At 45.0% G+C, this 22549-nt stretch overlaps 1 protein-coding gene across 4 annotated transcripts in view; it reads right to left on the bottom strand.

Annotated features, from left to right (window-relative positions):
- SH3GL1 (SH3 domain containing GRB2 like 1, endophilin A2) overlaps positions 1-16787 on the bottom strand; it is a 47074-nt gene extending 30287 nt beyond the window's left edge. Inside the window, exons 1-2 of one of the 4 annotated variants that reach the window (XM_030540204.1) lie at positions 16501-16787; positions 15980-16166 (exon numbers count right to left, since the gene is read on the bottom strand). In XM_030540204.1, coding sequence (XP_030396064.1) covers positions 15980-16024 — 45 coding nt within the window. In that variant the 5' untranslated portion in view covers positions 16025-16166; positions 16501-16787. Of the gene's footprint in view, positions 1-4913; positions 4968-15979; positions 16226-16500 lie in introns of those variants that run through there. The other 3 variants (XM_030540203.1, XM_030540200.1, XM_030540201.1) reach the window with 3 other exon arrangements.
- Between the last annotated feature and the right edge of the window lie 5762 nt (positions 16788-22549).

Raw genomic sequence — 22549 nt, 5'->3', positions numbered from 1 at the left:
TTGTCTTGGCCAAAGTCTAGTTAGGAATAAGTGCACTGTGCTGCGCTCGCAAAAAAGAGCAACTGTGCTTTAAAAATTGACTCATACTGGAGGAAAAAATAATTTCAACATCCATTTTCATTTCAAGTCTCTACCCATATTTTCTCGACATGTTAAGCCTCAGTTAGCAACAAGGATTTGCATGATACTTTTTTTCCCCCCAATTTATCATCTCCCATGTTCTCCATATAGTACAAGACAGCCCTTGACTCAAATTTCTTATCTAATGTATAAAAATTAGGGCTGCCAAGTACTTAAAAAAATTTATTGCGATTAATCCTGCTGTTAAACAATAGAATACCATTTATTTTTTGGCTGTTTTCTACATTTTCAAAATATACTAATTTAAATTACAACACAGAACACAAAGTGGATGGTGCTCACTTTATATTTATTTTTATAATATTTGCACTGTAAAAAAATTGAACTTCAACTCTCCTCATACAAGTACTGTACCACAATCTCTTTACCATGAAAGCTGAACTTACAAATGTAGAATTACGTACAAAAAAACTGCATTAAAAAATAAAACAATGTAAAACTTCAGAGCCACTTAGTTCTACTTCTTAGTCAGCCAATCACTCAGACAAACAAGGTTGGTTACAATTTGCAAGAGACAATGCTGCCTGCTTCTTGTTTACAATGAACAGGCGTTCACATGGCACTGTTGTAGCTGGCGTTGCAAGATATTTACATGCCAGATGTGCTGAAGATTTGTATGTCCCTTTATGCTTCAACCACCATTCCAGAGGACATGCTTCCATGCTGGTGATAGGCTCTGCTTGATAACGATCCAAAGCAGTGCAGACTGATGCATGTTCATTTTCATTATCTGAGTCAGATGCCACCAGCAGAAGATTGATTTTCTTTTTTGCTGGGTGGGTTTTGTAGTTTCCGCCAAGGGCGACTCTAGGCATTTTGCTGCCTCAAGCATGGCAAGCAGGCTGCCTTCGGCAGCTTGCCTGCGGGAGTCCCCGGTCCCACAAATTCGGCAGCAGCCTGCGGGAGGTCCGCTGGAACCACAGGACCAGCGGACCCTCCGTAGGCATGCCATCGAAGGCAATCTGCCTGCCGCCCTTGAGGCAACCAGCAGAGCACCCCCCGTGGCTTCCTGCCCCAAGCACGCGCTTGGCATGCTGATGCCTGGAGCCGCCCCTGGTTTCCGCATCAGAGTGTTGCTCTTTTAAGACTTCTAAATGCATGTTCCACACCTTGTCCATCTCACATTTTGGATGGCACTTCAGATTCTTAAACCTTGGGTCAAGTGCTGTAGCTATTTTTAGAAATCTCACATTGGCACCTTCTTTGCATTGTGTCAAATCTGCTGTGAAAGTGCTCTTAAAATAAACATGCTGGGTCATCATCCGAGACTGCTATAACATGAAATATATGCAGAATGTGGGTAAAACAGAGCAAGAGACATACAATTTCCCCCCCAAGGAGTACAGTCACAAATTTAAAGCATTTTTTTTTTAAACAAGCATCAGCAGCATAGAAGCATGTCATCTGAAATGGTGGCCGAAGTATGAAGGGGCATATAAATGTTTAGCACATCTGGCATATAAATACCTTGCAACGCCGGCTACAAATGTGCCATGTGAGTGTCTGTTCTCACTTTCAGATGAAATTGTAAATAAGAAGTGGGCAGCAGTATCTCCCGTCAATGTAAACAAACTTGTCTGTCTTCTACATGCATCTGATGAAGTGGGTATTCCCCCACGAAAGCTCATACTCCAAAACATCTGTTAGTCTATAAGGTGCCACAGGATTCTTTGCTGCTTTGTCTGTCTTAGTGATTGGCAGAACAAGAAGTAGGACTGAATGGACTTGTTGGCTCTAAAGTTTTACACTGTTTTGTTTTGGAGTGCACTTATGTAACCAAAACAACAAACAAAAAAACCCAAGCATTTGTAAGTTATACTTTCATGATAAAGAGACTGCACTTCAGTACTTGTATGAGGTGAATTGAAAAATACAAATTGTTCTGTTTATCACTTTTACAGTGCATATATTTAATAAAAAATATAAAGTGAGCACTATGCACTTTGTATTCTGTATCGTAATTGAAATCAGTATTGAAAAGGTAGAAAAACATCCAAAAATATTTCATAAATTTCAATTGGTATTCTATTGTTTTAACTGTGATTAATTGCAATTAATTCTTTTTAGTTAATCACATGGGTTAACTGCAATTAATTGATAGCCCTAATAAAAATTATTGGTGAAGATAAGTGCATAAGAAAAAGAGAGAAGTAACAGGTTTCCACTACTCAGCCAAGGACCTGAAATACTGCATTCAGTTCTGGACATCAACAAAAAAAACACGGTGGGGAGAGCTCATGGAAGAGCAAAAAAAGATATGACTTAAACAAGGTCTCTTCCTTCGCTAATTTCTGTTCTAGCAGGAGCATTCAAACATGCTGTAGTATCAGGGTATGGCATGTTGTGTCACACCTCTAGCCTTAACAGCAGGACGTCCTTAGACTCATCCCAATGTTGTTTTGCCTAGGTAAAGCTCATCTTTGCTAATCATCAAGATAACTTTGCTAACATTTTCATAATGGTTTAAATGCCGACAAATGCTACAGCTGCTCATTAGATCATTTTTATTCCTAAGGGGACACTATCAAGATTTTAAAATGTACGAACAAATGCAGTCAGCTTGCCTTGCTGCTACAGTCATGGGTACATTCAAAATCCTGAGTCCAACTACGTAACTATGCCCTGCAGGCACAAACAGGAGTCACCCTTTAGCATTTTACTCTTCTCTGATACACGGAGGAGTTTTTAAAAAGTGATCCCAATATCTGATTCTCCAGGTTTGTGCCAGACCAATCTCTCATAAATCCCCAAGAACACATGCGCATAGCTGTGCGTCTGGGACAAAAGAGGCTGTGGGTGTTTTGTTTTTAGATGTTTCTCCCGTATAGCAGTTTCAATGTGGTTAAGATCAGAAACCTGTTTATGTGGGGAAAAAGGCACCTTCTTACTCGAGAGATCTGCTCTGTGGGTGTATATTCAGAATGATATCTGCACACACTTGTAAAGGTTACTTTTTTTTTTTCTTTTTCTTTTTTTTTAAAGTACTGCTAGCACTAGAATCAACAGAACTTTGGAGGATGAGCTGGACTCTATTCTGACTTCATCAATTCACTGCTTAATAAGTTTTCATTGCTGGGGATGATGCCTGAGCTAACAGGATGCCCGCTTGACATTCAGATCCTAGCGTGAATTTTGAAAGGTTGTCATAGTTTGAAAAAGCACCATTAAAACTGGTTAATGGAGCAAACTTGACCTTGCAGCCACTGAACGATAAGACTACATCCTGGGGAGTCCATGTTTAAGTCACTTTTCAGAACAGCACACTAAATATTAGTAATCCTGTCAGGTGTCATCTGGTAGTTAGTATGCAATAGGAGGATTCTGAAATACCCAGTGGCTGCAAGTGACAAGGTTTACTAGTAAGATAGCAGCAGCAAAGCTAATTAAACAAGTTACACAATAAAAGGCCTTCTTGGGAGGAGACAGTAGCATGGTTCTTAATGACTTTCTTGATTGTCATGCAGTATTACTACAAGAGGGTTGAATCCCAGTAGCCCAGATGTCTCATAACAGACTGAATCAACATGGGCCTTGCTACCTCTGGCTGCTGAGTTCCAAACCTGCGCATATCAGTCTCAGAGGTAGAGAACTTGTGTGCGCCCTCACTCTCTCTGGCAGGATGGTTACCATTTCTACAACTTGAGACCCAGTTCCCGATCAGTTCACCCAATACTGAGATAAACACACACCGTTACTGGACTGGATCCAGGAACAATTTGTTTATCCTCTCTCTAGCTTAGGGATCCGCCACCGCTCAGTCCCTGCCCTCTGAGAGCATCCATTTCCTGTCAACAGCAATCCATTTCTGAAAGTGATGGGCTTGCAGTTTAACAGGATGGGAGAAGGAAATCAGACACGGAGAAAGGATGCTTTTCTAACCACAAAGAGAGGCCATGACAGGGTCAAAACCTGAAGAAGTTATAGGCATGTCACAAACAAGCCTGTCGAGAGAAAAGCAGGAGGTGCCTTTGGGAATTTCTAGAGCTTCCCAAGAGCCTACATCCTTCTCTATCTGTCACAATTGAGCACAGATCTAACTCACCCCTTCCCTGCTGAAGCAGTCTGACTCATGATTTTGAGACAGGATTTCTGCATATGCAGTGAGAAATGAGATTTGGCAGATAGCAGCCATGGGGGATAATATATTAAATTACCCACATTCACAGGGTAAAGGTGGAGTCACTCATCATATGTTAGGCTCCGATCCCAGGACTTGCCTATGGCCCCATGTTAATGATTTATAGCAGACAGCAGGACAAACCACATCAGAGCTACAGCAAGAAAGGTTGTTTGTGAAACAGCTCAGCAGTGCCCCCAAAGAACCACTGAATTTCTGCACAAGCAGACCTCAGCGGATGCTGTTAACCCTGGGGCTCATCAACGGCAGGATGGTTAGGTTGCTGTTCTTTGCTAAACATTTGGAAGCATATTTGGGACAGGTAAGGAACCAGTTGAAGTGTCTGTGAGAGGCAGCAACACACTTCATCAAGTTGGGCTGCAGCAGATTCTCACACTGGATGGGCACCCTCTCCTGTCCTGTTTCAGAGCAAATTCCCAATGAGAGTTTCATGGAGGCACAGATATTACTGTTCTGGAAACTCCACATATCAGAGGAGTGCACTGTTTTCATCTGTGCATGGCATTTCATGGGCCCCTACTGCAGAATCTCTGTAGAGTAGCGCAGGATACATGGCCTCAACAAAGGGGTGAGATCACTGGAAAAGCTGGGGAGGGTGTCCGTTAACGAGCAGACTTCCCCCCACAAAACATACCTGCAATAGGGCTACAGCCCAGAACTCAAAGCCCCACATCTCTGCTACTTTGAAACCAGAGTGGGATTGATGGAAAACCTTTTCCTTTGGCCTAATGCCCACTTTCCTCCAGAAGAACCCGCAGAAACAACAAGCTGGTGAAATCCACAATGGTGCCTTGAATCTATACCTGTGTTACAGCGATTCCTCAGAGAGGGTTTACCTAGTTGGCTCCAGCCACTGCAGAAAGGCAGAAGACCTTCTGTGATGAGGTTGGCAGCTCCTCCAGAATTGCCACCTGTTTGATGGAGGTGCAATGGGGCAGCAAGCCCACACAAAGGCATTAATGTATGCAGAATAAGGGCGAGAAACGAGGACGTGCTATAGAAATGAATCCGTTTTCACAATCCGGCCTGCCTGATCTCATCCTTATTTTGCTCCTTCCGGGAGGGTGGGGTGGGGGTGTTGGTGGGGAGAGATGGGAGGAAGTATTTCCTTTCACTGCATTCAGGAACCTATCCCCCAGCACTTTCCTGTTTCCTGACACTTTCGATAGTTCACTGACACTCACCCATGACCTACTGATCTTTTATAAAACAAGGACAGTTCTCAACTTTAGCACATTTATATAGCTACAAATAGGGGAGAGTGGTGTGACCCCGTCAGTGAAATAAGAACAGGACTAGGAGCCAGAACTCTTATGTTCTATGCTTGGATCTGCCACTCCAGCCTTGAACAAGCTGTGTATCCTTCCTGGGTCCTGGATTCCCTCATCTGCAGGGCCCGACCAAACTCACGGCCATGAAAAATGCATCACGGACCATGAAATCTGGCCTTCCCCATGAAATTTGGCTACTGTAGGGGCCTGCAATACTGCCACCTTTACTTCTGCACTGCCTTCTGAGATGGGTGGCTGCTGGCGGGGCACCCAGCTCTAAAGGCAGTGTCGCTGCCAGCAGCAGTGCAGAACTAAGGGTGGCAATACCGCAATCCCCCTACAATAGCCTTGCGACCCTTCCCTTTTGGATGAGGACCCCCCCCCCAGTTACAACACCATGAAATTTCTGATTTAAATACACGAAACCATCAAATTCAAGATTTTTTAAATCTTATGACCATAAAATTTACCCAAAATGGACCATGAATTTGGCAGGGCCCTACTCATCTGTAAAATGGGGATAATACTTTCCTCATTCATAGATGAGGGTGAGGAACTGAGCTGTGGGTACCGAACTAGCACTTCTCTCAACTGACAACTCTGGGGTCAAGAAATCTACCAAGACTTTATGGTTTCAAAGGAAACCTTTAAAACATGAAGGGATTGCAACCAATGCAGCAGCATCTGCTCGAGTTTGCACACAGGCTGAAAGCATAGCTCAGAGAGTTGGGGCTGTCAATGCTGATCTATGAAAATAATGGAAACGGTGTTATGTTAACTACTTCGTTGCTGACAAAGGATGCAAGAAAGGAGAGGGCCAATTGTATGGGCAATAATATTAAGATATACCGTGAGCAATGTCTCTTTTTAGGTGGCTGCAATGGCAAATGTTTGTATAAGTATTATTACCTAGGATAGACTGGTAAATTCACTGCCAACAAAGTTCACTGTGGAAGAAATGGGTGTAGCAGAATTGAATGCTTCTATGCTTCCCAACGCTCTCATCTCCACAGAGGCACACAGCTCGGCAAACATACAAATCATTTAAACAGTGATCTCCAGCGATAACCACCTCACAGAAGCTCCATGCCTCTCTGCATCAGACTAGGATGACCAACTGAAGTATAACGAAGACTGATTAGCTGAATAGGAGCGGCCCTCTCTAACGTCTTCTCAACATCATACTGGATTCCATGCTGTGTAATACATGATTGCCATGCTATACATGGGACACAACGCTGTCCCATGCTTACGTTGTGCTTAAACAAGTCAGGTTTCCCCATGCTCTGTCCCTCAGGAGCACATTAATGCTGAAAGCCAGACCTAGAGGACTGCAGGGGATTCCTGGCTAAGTTAATATTAATAGAACCCGTGTCCCATGAGTCATGTTCATTGCTGCCAGCATAATACAAATGTTAAACTTCATCAATTCAAGCTCTCCACACCTTTGGATGGGACAACTAGGGCCCAAACCTGCATGGTGCTGAGCACTCCTGATTCCGATGGGAGTTGGGGTGTTCAGCACATCACAAATTTGGACCCTTCTTCTGCTTTCAGTCTTGATCACCAGAACATATAAAAACTCACACGGCTCTACTGATGTCAGCGTAACCTGGGTTGTCTTGAAGCGACTTCTCCCAAGAACCGTTTGGAAGTAAAACTGAAGTATTTGAACCAATGGTTTGAAAATTGGAAACTAACAGGACAGAAAAGTCCAGAAATCGTTACAAGGGCAGCAAAGTTAGAACTGAGTGTTGTTTCTAAAAACCCATCCGCTGTGATGATTGCAGAGGACGCCTTTTCCATGCCAGGTCGGACATAATGGAATGCTGTATCCAAAATAAGCACACAGGAGAAAGAGCATACTCTCATTTAGTGGCTTTCTAACTTTGCCATTTAATATCATCTTCCTCCTTCCTGTTGCAGGTCCTAGTCTGCTTCGCAAAGTATTTTCATGTTTCCATTGATTTTTCCTCAGAACTATTTATTCTAGAGTGAATCTGACACTGAAAATGAACAGTTTGAAAATATTGGTTGAATCTGTGTCTCTCTTCAAGTCATTCCTTACTATATTGTAATTCCTTTTCCCAGGCTGGTGTCACAACTGACCATGTTGCCAATTTATTTTTAAATCTACATTTTATATACATTTGTTTCAGGATGGTTTAGTTCTGCTAGATTTCGTTTGCCACTAGAATACTTTGCGTATGACAATTTTTTAAAATTCATCTCTTGTGAGACCACTCACTCCACAGTGCAAATATACCTGCTTAGCATCAATTGGCAATTCCCCACTGAAACATTAATGAGACAAGTCACCAATATCCTGTTCCAAAGCCCCCTCATGGTCAACATTCGCAGGAAGTGAAAGTGGGCTTTTAATAGAAAACTGAACTTTGAAACCAATGGTAGTTTAAGGTTTTCCAATCTCATTGGGGGTGGGGTTGTACACCAAAACACCAAGACAGGCACCCCGGTTTTATTTTAGCATTGCATAGCTGGGAAAAAGCAGCCACATGTTTGGCGACTGTTCTTGGGTTGACGAAGGTCCCAGATCTCTTACAAAATCCTGATGAACTAAAAAAGGGTTGAGGCAAAATGATCTCCTTATTGGCAGTCTCAGCCAGATACTGAGAAAGCCAAAGACTGAATTCTCTTCTCACTTCCTGGACTCAATCCTGCAGAACAAGACTAAAGCACACCTGCAGGAGGTACCATGCGGGTCATCTGCCCTGTGCTATATGGTCTCTGGAGATCCTTCAAACACACCAGAGCATCTGAAAAATATGTCTCAGAAAATTATTACACAAGCTCAGGCCTATCAAGAGAAATTTGGGGACCAGATACATCACGTTTGCCGGGGCCCTGCCGCCTCCTATTTCATTTTATTTACACAGATGTTTCTCCCCATCATTCCCCAAGCTCAGGGCCCCAGTATAGTCCCCCCTGCCCCCCTTCTCTTCAGCCCTGGTTAAGTTTAAACTCAATGGGCCCAATTCTCAGTTACTTGGTTCCTGCATTTGGTGCCTTTAGGACACTTTTATCCTTCTGGGGTGAAGTCCTGGCCACATTCAAGTCAACAGGAGTTTTGTCAATGATCCGTTCTTCAGAGTCCTGCCTGACACCCATTGCAGAGTTCTGGCAGCCTCTGGGATGCTCTCACTTATATCGATTCATCACAGCTTGCCCTAGGTACGCTGGGGTTTTGAGCAAGAACACCACAAAGTCCTATGTCACTTCTACATAGCCTGGGAGGCCCCTCCCTCTGGCCCCAGAGCAGCCCTTACGTCCACTTTAATGCCCCTGTGTACTGCCAGAGTGATCTAAAGAGACTGTAAGGTAACGGCAAGCTGTTTTGTTGTTTAATGTAAAGGATATCCTGCACATTGCAATGCTAACAACCCGTTTCCCTTCTACAAGAGGATCATATGTTGTGCAGCTAGTCCTGAAGTGACACGTTTCACCCGCAAACATTCCAGAGGAACCCACCACCTGGCTTCTGTATGCAGAATGAAGGAAGTTAACAGAAAGACAACTATTACTCTGACAGAAGTGCTAAAGGACAACATAAGGAACTGACCTGTTACAGCTCTGCAGATTTATTTATATTTAATACTTCTTAGAAAGCAGCAATCTCAAGAAAAAAAGAAGATGCAAGTGTAAAGCCACAAGAGAAAGAACATGCCTCAGGTACACAGATCAAGGAAATGCCAGCCCAACCTATGTGAGAATGGGAGAAATTCTATCCACCCCCACCAGCTGCATTCTCTCCCCCAGCCACAAAACTGTCCTTGTACTGCATGACTGGCACCAGACCTCATCTCCCAGGCATTTCAGTGCATACCACCACACTGCTGAGCTGGTGTTGCCAAATTAAGTGGAAGGAACTTCTTGGGACTCATTAGCAATTGGCCGGAGAGAGTGCACGCATGCAAATTGATCCTAGAGATCTCTTGACTCTTCCAGCTATAACAACTATCATCAGGTTACAGAGAATTGTTCTGGCTCTTGGACTGCACTGAAGGAAAAGCTCTTGCTATCAAAGGAAGAGATCATAAAAGCAGTCACCAGCTTCACGAAAGAGACCCTGTGTATGAGAGAGAGAACGAAGTTACTGACACTTGGCACTTTTCAGGATTGCCAATATCTGCCATCAGGTTGTGGGACTGTTAGACCTACCTACTGCTCCCCTCCTTCCCCGGGGTGATGGCTTTTGTGTTTCATACATGGGGGAAGAGATTGCTGGGCTTTGCATTTCAGACTAGGAAAGAGGGAGCAGTAACCCCCTCTCCTCCCCAAATCCTGCTGGGGGAAGAGGATGTGTCTTTATTTCACAAATCAAGCAGCACTGCTTTACTAGACTTCATCTTTTGATTCAACTGTTAGCTGCTGCAGCAAGGACCTCTGTGGCATTTGGAAGCCAGATGCTCCCAAGGATGGGATGGGCAAGAAGCACTGCTCTAGCCCATCCCAATGGCCGGTTCGTGGACCAGTGCCAGTCCCTCAGATCCCCCTGGCAGTTTAGGAAGGCAGTAAGCCGGTCCCTGGTATCAAAAAGATTGAGAAACACTGGGCTAGAGGATAGAGAAGCAAGGTCCAGTGGCACTAGAAAAATCATCATTTGCTGAGCAAGTTTATAAAGAAGGCCAGGTTCAGCAAGGTTTGTGGGGCCAGCTTGATCAAGGCCAAAGCACGTCAGACCTGTTTTAGAAAGACATTTTGGTCTAGTCTCCAGCCTGTTTTAGAAACATGAAGAGTTAAGTTTTTGTTAGGCTGAGTCCATTACAGAAGCCATGCCAGCTGACAGACCTCTTGCTATGTAGATGGGCCCACAGAAGGGGTCCCAATGCAGTAGTGATGAGCTAGCGAAAGAGCCCGAGTATATCAGCCCTGACAGGATTGAGCCTGTGCAAGGTCTCGGCTTTGGCCCGTGCCGACTTCAAGTTTAAACAGAAGTGACCTAATTTACAGCCCTGCCCACACTATGACTGAAATCGAGAAGGAAGCCAACAGCTATTGCTAGCAAGATCTAGCACTGCTACCCCCAAGCAGCGGGGATGAGGAGTTTCCCCTAACCGAATCAAGCCTGCTAGCTCCACCACGGCCACGTCTACAAAAGGACATTTTAACAAAAAAATAATAAATCAAATACGAGCCCTCACATTCACCTGAATCAGCTTTAGCAGAACTGGGAGCTTTAGTACAGCAAGAGTGGCAGTTTACATCACTTCGTACTACTGTTAGGCCTTGTCCACACTAGAAAGTTGTACTGCTTTAACAATACCACCGTTCGTCCCACAATTCAGTGCTTCGGAATAAAGGTGATCATCATACAGGAAGAGGGATACCTGTACCACTATAAGAAGATAATATCAAGCTCCTATGTAGTAGATCTCAAAGTAACTTACAAAAGGTCGCCACAGAATCCTTATCACCATTTTACATGTGGGGAAACGGGGGCAGAGGGCAGTGAAATGACTTGCCCATGGTCACTAGCGACAGAGCTGGGAACAAAACCCAGGTCTTCTAAATCCCATTCCAGTGTTCTAGTCACTAGGCCACCTTTATACCACTATAACTGCATCCATCCTAGGGCTTGTACTGGTATAACCATACCAAATAAAAAAAGGCAGGGGAGGAAGAAATCACATCCCTATCTGACATAATTATAGCAGTACAACTTTGAAGGGTAGACGAGGCCTCAGTTAAACCTGCTATGGGGCAGGTCTGAGTTAACTTAAGATCAACAAGGATTAGATATTTATATGGATATCAAGAGTTATCCTAATTAATGACACCAGAAGTTTTGGAATGGATAGCAAACTTTGTGTTTCACAGTTTAAGCCATCTCTGTTAGAGAGCAGGATGAGACCTATATGGGAGGCGGATTATCCTCCCATCTGCCTACTGCAGGGCTCTTACACCTCCCTGTGAAACATCGAGTACCCAGCCACTGTCAGAGACAAGATACTGGCCTAGGAAGATCTTAGGAACTACCAGACTGGCTCAGACCCATGACTGACACAGAGGTAAGAGCTACAATGATTTTCCCAAGCTTGCTCCCAAATCAAGATGCTGAAACTCAAAAACCAAACAGAAATCTCAAGGCTGTTTCTTCTCCTCGCTCTAGGGAGAAATCTGCATCTTTTTTTAAAAGACGGACATTTAACTATGAAGCAGCAGGACTTTTTCTGCATGCACACAGGATAACTATTCATCACCTGCAACACTTTGCCAGTACGGGTTGTTTTGGACTGGTTTTTTGTTTTGTTTTTTGCTACAAGCTCCATTGCTTTCTGCTGCGTGGGAGTCTGGCAGCTTCACCCAGGAAGAGTGCAAACCGCTGACGTAGAAGCCAAAGGCCTCTCTAAGGAACACAAGGGGTAGGATCAAGGCCTCTTCCCGGCCATCAGCACCGCTTGCTCAGCTGGAGGAGGATTTGGCAGCATGTCCTCAGTCACTGAGAGGGAGAGGATCCCATACTCACTGGCACAACAATGCAGTTTTTTTTGAAGGGAGAGAGGATTGGTAGATTCCTTTATAGGCTTAAATTCTTCATACATCTTGCCCTGTTTAACAGCAGAAATGGAATTTAATACAGCTCTTGAAGAAAGCCACTGCCAAATCCACGTGTGGAAGATCCAATTCCTCCATGAGAGCTAAAACAATAACTAATCAGCCTGAGGCGTCTCCTATTCTCATCCCTTCACCACCAGAGCACAGCAGATGTGGGTGGGATACTGTGAGTGCGTGCATGGGGGAGAGACAAGGGAAACAGAACGGGTGTGACTGGTCCCTATCCCCCAGAGAAATAGACTGTGTAGCTCGAGCCATTGTCAAAGCAACTCGAACACCTGAGAGTAGTTAGCCACATCCAGCCTCAGAAAGAGAAGTGCAGGACAGATTCCCTTCCTCCCACCTCACTGTGAAACATGCAGTTCACTTCTGCAACCACACCATGAACATTGGCAGCAAGCCTCCAATTAAAGTAGGTTTTGCCAGAATTAGATCAGTTTCCAAATCTTGGCAGCAGCAGCAGGGAGATGTGAGAAAGGACTCCAGATGCAATTGTGCATACTCCTTATTGCCTGGTTTTTAAAATGCCCTCGGACGCAGCTAAATATTCAAATAAAGCGAAAAGAGAGGGACAAGTCACCAACACATTTCTGCACTGTGGCTATTGCTCACTTCAGTTCTGTGAGGCTTTAACGTTCGCACAAGTGCATAGAACCTGGGATCAGTGCTTGTTTTACAAAATGAACTGAAAATATTAGAAACAAAAAACACCACCACCAACCAAGAGAAGTGGGAATTCAATTCATTTTAGATATGTCCCACCTGAAAAAAGCTCTCATCACGTGTTCCAGAGTGATGTATTTAGTCTTGAGAAACACACTGCTTTTGACTCAGATGAACTTTCACATCTATTTGCTCTGCTTAAAACACCACAGTGATCTATGACAGTGAAATCCAACCTTTCCTCTTGGACTATCTTAAAGCACATGATCCAGGAGTTTGTTTTAAGTAGCCAGGAGGAATGAAGTCTTCAACAATCTATTCCTTTGATCTTCCTTTTAAGCAAATTTCTTTTTCATAAAAGGTAACCAAGAAAGGAGGCAAAACCACTTAGCAAACATACTTGGATTAAGACGCCCTTCACTGGAACTGTTTGTTTACACTTTGTGCCTGGAAAATATAACGAGTCTATTGGTAGAGAAACACACAATGTTCAACTGTCATTTTAAATGAGGGAGAATGGATACTGCTTAGGGATATCTGAGGGGTGCTTTTCCTAAAGAAAATTTTGTTGATACTTGGTGCATTCCAGTGATGATCTAAAAAGAAAAAAAAAGGGTTCACTTCAGAAGCATTAATAAGTCACAGGGATAAGTCCTCTCTGACCAGGATGGTTAGCAGAAGCCAATAGGACAAGGGAGAACTAGTGTGTGAATTCCCTGAGAAGCAGGAAAATCATCTCAAGCCTCCTTCTAGTTTATTTGGAGAATTTTGGATCCCATCACTGATTTGTGGGTAGGATCCCTTTGTAATGAAAGCCTGAACACGCAATTTTTGAACTCAGTACCATAGTTTTTACCTGTCCTGTCGAGAGAGTTTTTAAATAACTATTTGGCTAATAAGTCATTAAAAATTTGCACATTGGACAGGTTTTCTCCCAGAATCTTAAGGTTGCCATTTCCTGTAAAACACACCCACCCCACCCCGAAAACCCAGATTTCATTCACATACCACAAAATCTTTTCCAGTTCCTGATGCCAGCTATCATCAAGGAAGAGGGAATTTCCTGGGGTTATGCTGCAACTTGTTGCTACCCTTTACTAGACCCCAGGTACAACAAGGGCGTGTTATTCCTAGTGACAACTCCACCTTCTGGTCCAGAATTTCACTCCACTGGTACCTTTCACAGTCTTCCCAACTTCCTCCAACTTTTTTTCTTCTTCTCTTCATCTTTTCAGACTTGTGACTTATTTTTTTAATTTCTAACTCAATGTTCAGAGAAGTGCAGCACATCTTAGAGTTAGGCCATTTAGAGTTTTCTACTCCAATAACCTTAAGTTTTATTTGTGCCTGCTGACCACAGAACTACTGCAATTCACTCACAATAAATTGCCCATTACAAAACAAGTTCCAGCTGTAAGAAAATTCTCACTCACTACCTGCAATGCACCTTTGAAAGGTGCACTTATAGCAATGAAATATACAGAAATACCAGTACACACCCCCCTCTCTGCTTACTGGCCCAAGTGAAAGACTCATGTCTCTGAGCTAGCACTTCCACTAAGTAACACAAGGCATATTTGAGTTTTAGAAGTGTTTATATATGGGAGAAATTAAAATGACACCGCCGGTGACAGGACAGTTTCCTGATCACCTTCCTGAGTTCAGAATAAACAAGTAGTTATGGTGATGGTATAAAAGTCTAAGGAGCACAGAGTAGCCTAAGAAATAGATAACTTTGGCATCTTATTGTTTCACTTGTGGATTTGACATGCAATTTAAAGAGATCCTATCTGCAACATCCAATACTTGGCAGGAAAAGAACTCCACACATACACATTTAGGAAGACGGAGTATTTCTCTTCGCTGAGGGGGGAAAACTCAAGAACACCAATATTGTAGAATGTGGCAGTGGACAGCTCTTTATCCACCATTCCTCCCGCTTCAAAACAAGAAAATACTACAGCATTCCTGCCACAACCATGTCACAAAAACAACCACATCCTTATTTTCACACACAGAGCTCTGCTACAATTTCACAACAATAGGATCAAGTCACTAATTTGACTGAGCTCATCTTTTTTAAACCAAAAACATTTAACTTCTGAATTAGACTTCTGCATCCCACGGTGATTGATTCTACCCCTTCTCTGCACTTGCAGAACAAATATGTTCCAAGCAAAGAGACAAGACAGATAGAAGACAAGAGGAATGGTGGCTATAAAGCAAGTAAGAATTGGGGGGGAAGAAGAAATGGACGCAAGAATAATAAGCAGTCTTCTGTTTTACCTGCTGCCTCCCTGTGCACATCTGTATTTATAGCAGAGAAAACATTACAATGAGCCTGCATCATTTTCACCAAAATGCAAAACAAATCTCATTAACAAATTTCATTAACAAAAGGTAACTCAGTATGCACTAAAAAGGCGAAATCTGTTGAGAAAAGGTGGAGACACTCAACACAGGCACACTTAAGACATTAACCTAGATATTTTCCTGGAAGATGAAGCTGTATATAGTCAGTTGGTAGTGCCACAGCCAACCTGAAGCTTTTAATTCAGAAATATCTCCTGTTGCTGTCACAAACCCCTCCTCCGCAGCTGCAATTTCAAGCCATCTCCCTTTCCACATCAGCCCATTCTTGCCAGCCTCAAAAATAAACTGAGATAAAACAATGCAGCGTCGAACCATTCAGACTGGGTCAACACTCAAGAAGGGTCTATTTTCAGGTAGGGATCAGCACCTGTAGTGGACACACATACATGGACAACAGCAGAGAAATCTGAATGGGGGCAAATGGTGATGCCAGGAATTAAAGGGTACCATGTTAACTGAACCCTGAAGCTCCAGAATCAGTGTAAGTGTCTGGAGGTGTAAGGGGGGGAAGGCTTTCGGAGGGTGCAATTGTAAGGGATCTGTGGAGCAGCCCCTGTAGGCGTGCAAGTGTCTGATAACAGAGGCAGCACCTCTGAGTGTCAATACAAGCCTGGCCCCTGAGGCTCCGTGCACAAGACTTCCCAAACTTGGCCAACGTTTGCCAAGCTTGCAGCACCAGCAAAGTGTATCTCAACTAGGGATGTGCAAGAGAGGTGAGGGCAACCTGCTGTAGATGTGAGCGCCAGGGGGATCCGGAATGATAAGCATGCAGCAGCGGGGGGGGGGGGGGGGGGGTGTCAGTCTCTGGGTCTCTCACCTGGCTCGCTTTGTAGAACTGCTTCTTCAGCCCAGCCACGGACATGCTGCCTCCTCTCCCAGCCTCGGGGGGTGGGGGTGGGGGGCCCAGGCACGGATCAGCCCTGCACCAACCAGCACCCAAGACACACGGACAGCCTGAGACCCAGGGACAGACAGACAGACCCGAGCCGAGCCTGAGACCCAGGGACAGACAGACAGACCCGAGCCGAGCCTGAGACCCAGGGACAGACAGACAGACCCGAGCCGAGCCTGAGACCCAGGGACAGACAGACAGACCCGAGCCGAGCCTGAGACCCAGGGACAGACAGACAGACAGGCCTGAGCCTAAGACCCAGGGACAGACAGACAGACCAGAGCCGAGCCTGAGACCCAGGGACAGACAGACAGACCCGAGCCGAGCCTGAGACCCAGGGACAGACAGACAGACAGGCCTGAGCCTAAGACCCAGGGACAGACGGACAGACCCGAGCCGAGCCTGAGACCCAGGGACGGACAGACGGACCCGAGCCTGAGACCCAGGACAGACAGACAGACCCGAGCCGAGCCTGAGACCCAGGGACGGACAGACAGACCCGAGCCTGAGACCCAGGGACAGACAGACGGACCCGAGCCTGAGACCCAGGGACGGAAGGACAGACAGACCCGAGCCGAGCCTGAGACCCAGGGACGGACGGACAGCGCCTGACACGGAGCGGGCGGATGCCCCAGCAGCCCTGGCGGAGCTCCACGGACAGACAGACAAACAGACGGACACGGCCCGGCTCCCCGCGCGGCGCCGCCTCCCCCTCCCGCTCCTCTCCGGAAGTTACATGGCAGCCCGCGCACGCTTCCGCCTCTGGCCAGGCCGGAAGCGGCGGGCCAGCCCCGCGGAGGGACACACGCCCCTTTGCTAGAGCGTGAGACTAGGAATCACTCCGCCCCCTGCCGGCCCGGGGCAGTGAGATCCGCCCTACCATAGATATGCGCGTGTGAGAGAATGTCGTACTGCAGCACCATAGAAAGTGAGGCCGCGGCTAGAGAGTCACCCTGCAGGCGATCTGCTGCTACAACGCCCCCTGCAGGCAGGAGCACCATGGAGTACGTGAGACCCACAAACAAACGCAGCCCAGGCTGGGACAGCAGGTGTACTGCGTACACTTGTGATTAATGTCTATCACTATTATTATCACTATTGAGCAGCAGCATTATTATACTGTCCGTTGCTAATAGCTCTACTTTTGATCACTGTTATCACCACGACTTATCACTATTATCGTTTTCACCATGACCAAGTAAGATGGCTGTTATTTTCACTACTGTCATGATTTCAGTGGTTTTATCACCATTAATTTTCTCGTCACCATTACTGCAATTACTCACTATTAACTCTCAAGACTGAGAAGCATTATTAATTATTTCTATAGTGCCAACACTGCCCTAAGCACATTATAGATATGAAGTCCCGGTCCTTGAACAGAAGACCATTCACTGTCAGAGCTCAGTTCTGTTATCACATAGCTCCCCCACCAGCCTGCAAAGACTTATGGAGTTGCTTAACTTTATGCACTGTGGGTAGGCCCACTGACTTCACAGTCATAGCCATTGATGGGACTAGTCACATTAGTTAAGCATGTGTATAAGTGTTTCTAGGACTGCAACTACTTAAAAGTTTTACCAGCACAATCCCATTATTCCATCTGATTTCTTGATGTCCCAGGAAATTCTTTTGGAACACCTCATAACGTTCTGGTTTTTCATTTCATAAATCAGAACCTTCGGTTTGTTCAAGACTTGGTATACCGGGTAGAATTAGTTCTAACATCAAATCCAGTCCAGAATCAGAAACAAACAGGCCAATAGAACAAGCAGTCAGTGTAATTAACCGTGTTTGTTTGGAGTTTCAGAGTAGCAGCCATGTTACTCTGTATCCGCAAAAGAGCAGGAGTACTTGTGGCACCTTAGAGACTAAGATAAAAATCCAAGCTAGTCTTTTGATTGCAATGAATGTTGATGATACATGTTCAGTGTTTCACAATAAATGCATTGTTAACTCTGAATTCCTGGAAAAAATCCTCCACTCCAAGAAATATGCCCACTGTTGAAAAAGAAGCTAGCAATAATGATAGCAACAGTTTCATAAGTGCATGTTTGTCTCATCTGAATATTTCGCAACTCTAAGAAAGGTTGCTGCAAAATTGTGCCTATTAGGCAGAACCACTTTTTCACCCCAAACTCTGTTTCTTCTCCCTGGAGATGTGTTCCTACAACTCTGCCTGTTCTATACCTGGAGAAACAAATATGAAAAGGTTTCTCCTGTTCCCTTTTTCATATGTTTGTCTGTTGGGGGGTGGGGGCTTTGTGTTTTTTGTTTTGTTTTCTATGCGTTTTTTAAATTTATTTTGGTGTAAATCTGAGACTAAATCCATTGACTGAAGTGGAATTATTCCAGATTTACACCAATGTCATGGAAATAAGAATTTGACCTCATAGCTTGTGCTTTGTCTGGTTTTAATATGACTGCCTGAAATCATAAACTGGCCAAGATTCAGCCACTGACACTTCACTTCTTTCCGCTCCAAATATAAAATTCACTTTCAACATAGCTTTCCTCGTAAGCAACACATGGCAGATAGACCGCCACAGCATTCCATCTGCAGCTATGTTAATACTTCCCCTGCATCCTTAACTGATCACTAACAATACTAGCTTTTGATACATCAACCCTGAAGCACCAAAGATAGCGTATCATAGATCATAGGACTGGAAGGGACCTCGAGAGGTCTTCTAGCCCAGTCCCCTGCACTCAAGGCACGACCAAGCATTAACTAGACCATTCCTGACAGGTGTCTATCCAATCTAGTCTTAAAAATCTCCAACGAGGGAGATTCGGCCATCTCCCTAGGCAATTTATTCCAGTGCTTAACTACCCTGACAGTTAGCAAGTTTTGTGCAGGTGTCTCAGAGTGAGGACAGGGACACTCCTCTGAGTGTAAAAGCCTGGGCATATGTGTCCTATTCCCGTGCATGAGACCTTCCATACGCGGTCAACATGTGCAAAGTTTGTCACACCAATGAAATGTAACCGAACTGGAATGAGACCGGGCGTGCGAGTAGTGTATGCAGCGACTGAGAGTAGGTCTGTAATCTGCTTCTTCCGCCCAGTCGCCAAGAGGCTTCCACCTCTTCCAGCCTCTGGAGCTGAGCACTGCTAGCCCAGCACAGATAGGCCAGAGCCAGGGAGACACAAGAATAGACAGAGCAGCCTGCGAGACACAGGGACAGACAGATGGACACATCAAATCGAGAGTCAGACACCAGGCGACGGACAGACGGACCCCCAAGTTTCCTGAGGCGGAGCTTTCTAGACAGACAGACACCATCCCCTCCCAAATATTACAGACCTAATACAAACTCCTGGCCTCCACCAGCACAGCTGGGCATCCTTCCATGAGTCTGCCCTGTCATCTTCTCACTCCAGAAGTTTCTGGCGTTGGGATTATGCCTCCTCAGAGGTCTGGGGCTTCTGGGATGCCTAATGTGAATTGAGCCAGCCTGACAGGGTGCACTGTGAGGCCTCTGAGGACCCCTGGGGGGCACAAGGCTGTGGACAACATAGGGCCCTGCCAGACACCGTTCCCTCTAGAGCAGTTATCCCCAACCTTTTCTGGGTGGTGGGGGCCAGACGAAGAGCCACCAAGGACCATGGCCGGCGAACAAGCATCTGCCGAAATGCCCCAAGAAGCGGCAACAAGGTCAAGAGGCGCCGCCGCCGAAAATCAGCAGCGTTTCGGCAGCGACGCCTCTTAGTGACGCTGCTTTTTGGCAGCACTTCGGCAGTGACGCCTCTCGATGACACCGCTTTTCGGCGGCATTTTGGCAGATGCTTGTCTGCTGGCCATGGGGCCTGCGGGCACCACATTGGGGACCCCGCTCTAGAGCCAGCCCTCACCCTATATGCCCTAATGGTTTTACATCTATGGCAGAGCAAATACATGGGCTGGTCCCCTGAGGTTTGCCTTATGTGGGGCCACCTGCCATGAGCAAGAAGGGACCATGGACCCTGCTTCACACCTATGGCTATTGGATCTCTGAGTTTTCTCCCACGTCTAGTGCATCGGGGCTGAAGCCTCTGCAATAGTGGGGATGACTCTGTCACCAGCATCCCCAACATGTTGGGTGAAAACAGAGGTTATAACTGCTTTATGCTATGATGTGGATCCAAGCTGCAGTTCTGATTGAATTCCCGCTTTAAGTGCAAAATTCATGTCGCTTTGTAACTTTGTCAGACTTCTCGTTTGGGCACAAATTTCAGACTGAGGCAGACACCCAGTGTGGAAAATTTCAGCAGAAATGGTTAAAGTTTGGTAAACGTATAAGCAAAACAAAGTCTTAGAATGGGACGCGTGTGGCATTTAATAATAGGCTTGCCCAACAAACAAACCTGCCTATAATATAAAAAATGGCCAATTTTCAAATATCTATTTTTTTTAATTAGATAATTTTTCAAAGAATAAATGTCCTAGAAAGTCTGTTTCTACCCATGACTACTGCTATTCAAACACTGAGGCAAAAACAGAACTTACACAAACTCCTGCTTCAAATCCCAGTCTCCATGGAACCTCAACTGTGAGTTACTGGTGATGTCTCCATGAAGTAGTTTCCTACTTGGCTATCTGAGTGCAGGCTTCAGGATTCTCAGAAGTCCCATTAACAGGGATCTTTGTCTTCCCTTTGCATTGGTGCATGTTTAAAAAGCATGCTTTGCTTGTTAGTGGGCACTAAAGGTCAGACTGCATTTGGACCACAATCTGTCCTTACCTGGAAATTTAAGTCACTTGCTCTCCTCTTCAAAAACCTTCCCAAACTCAAAGGAGTTCAAAATAAGCTCTACGTTGTTGTGAGTTCTTTACATTGTCTTGAATGCACTTTTCTCTGTGATTCTTGCTGCATCTGCGTTATGCTAGAATTTTGGCTAAACTCTTTATATAAATTCTTAAACAAATTTAATTAAAGGCTGACTATATGCCTTGATCGTTTGTATCTGACTCTAGTTCAACACTTTTTGATAATTATATGAGGCCTATAGGACAACACAGAGCAGCCTGCATCAGCAGAACTGACCTGAGAAATCCATACTTCTCTCCTATGGGCAATAAACATATGGTATGACAAGTCCTTTTCAGTGACTTATTCATAGATTCATAGACTCTAGGACTGGAAGGGACCTCTAGAGGTCATTGAGTCCAGTTCCCTGCCCTCATGGCAGGACCAAATACTATCTAGACCATCCATGATAGACATTTATCTAACCTACTCTTAAATATCTCCAGAGATGGAGATTCCACAACCTCCCTAGGCAATTTATTCCAGTGTTTAACTACCCTGACAGTTAGGATCTTTTTCCTAATGTCCAACCTAAATCTCCCTTGCTGTAGTTTTTTAAGCCCATTGCTTCTTGTTCTATCATTAGAGGCTAAGGTGAACAAATTTTCTCCCTCCTCCTGATGACACCCTTTTAGATACCTGAAAACTGCTATCATGTCCCCTCTCAGTCTTCTCTTTTCCAAACTAAATAAACCCAATTCTTTCAGCCTTCCTTCATAGGTCATGTTCTCAAGACCTTTAATCATTCTTGTTGCTCTTCTCTGGACCCTCCCCAATTTCTCCACATCTTTCTTTATCTTCCAGATAAAGGAATATGTGAATAATTAATAACACTCAGAATTAAATAATTAGATTGATGTAAATAGGTCCAGACATTGCACCAGCAAAATCTGCCCCAGTGTGTGAGCAATCTGTTGATTTCACATTCACACATATAGTTACACACACCAGCCATTGCATGTTTTCCCCACACTAAATCATTTGTGTACATACACGCTCACTGACATTGCAGAGCCCCTCTATATAACTGTGCAGGAACCTGGAGATGGTGACACAGGATTTGTTGGAGTTGTGCCAGTAGAAAACCAAGTCCCCTTATGTTCTTCCCTGGCCCTGTGCTCATATACGGGCAGGGAGCACAATCCAGTACAGAAGGGGCTAGGAGTTAGGACTACTGGACAGAGCTGTCAGAAACTCAGCAGGTTTAGGTCACATTTCACCAGCCTCTTTGTTTTGGTTCATATGGATACACACTGCATGGCCAAATTATTCTATTGTGCCAGTGTAAACCTGGGATCAATTAACTGATTTAATTGGATCATTCAAGATTTATACCAGCATGACTGAAAGCAGAATTTGGCTTTATGACTCCTGCTTTCAGAGGCAGATTACAGTTTGGTAGGGCCCTGGCCCAGAGCAAGTTGGGGCAGGGTGACCAGATGTCCTGATTTTATAGGGCCAGCCCTGATTTTTGGGTCTTTTCTTATATAGGCCCCCACCCTGTCCCAATTTTTCACATTGGCTGGGGCCCCTGGGCATGGGTCCTGTTGGCCCACTGGCTAATCTGCCACTGCCTGCTTTGAATAAATCCACTGCACACCCAGGCAGTGCAGGGCTGATTGCACACTTGGGCATAAATCCTTGCACACTCAGGATCAGAGGTGATTGCACACTCATCCCTGCATGCTAGGGGGTCACGCTTTAG

The sequence above is a fragment of the Gopherus evgoodei genome, chromosome 22 (assembly GCF_007399415.2).
Source record: "Gopherus evgoodei ecotype Sinaloan lineage chromosome 22, rGopEvg1_v1.p, whole genome shotgun sequence".
Classification (NCBI taxonomy): domain Eukaryota; kingdom Metazoa; phylum Chordata; order Testudines; family Testudinidae; genus Gopherus; species Gopherus evgoodei.
The sequence above is the reverse complement of the archived record's forward strand: the minus strand, read 5'-3'. Positions and strand labels throughout refer to the sequence as shown.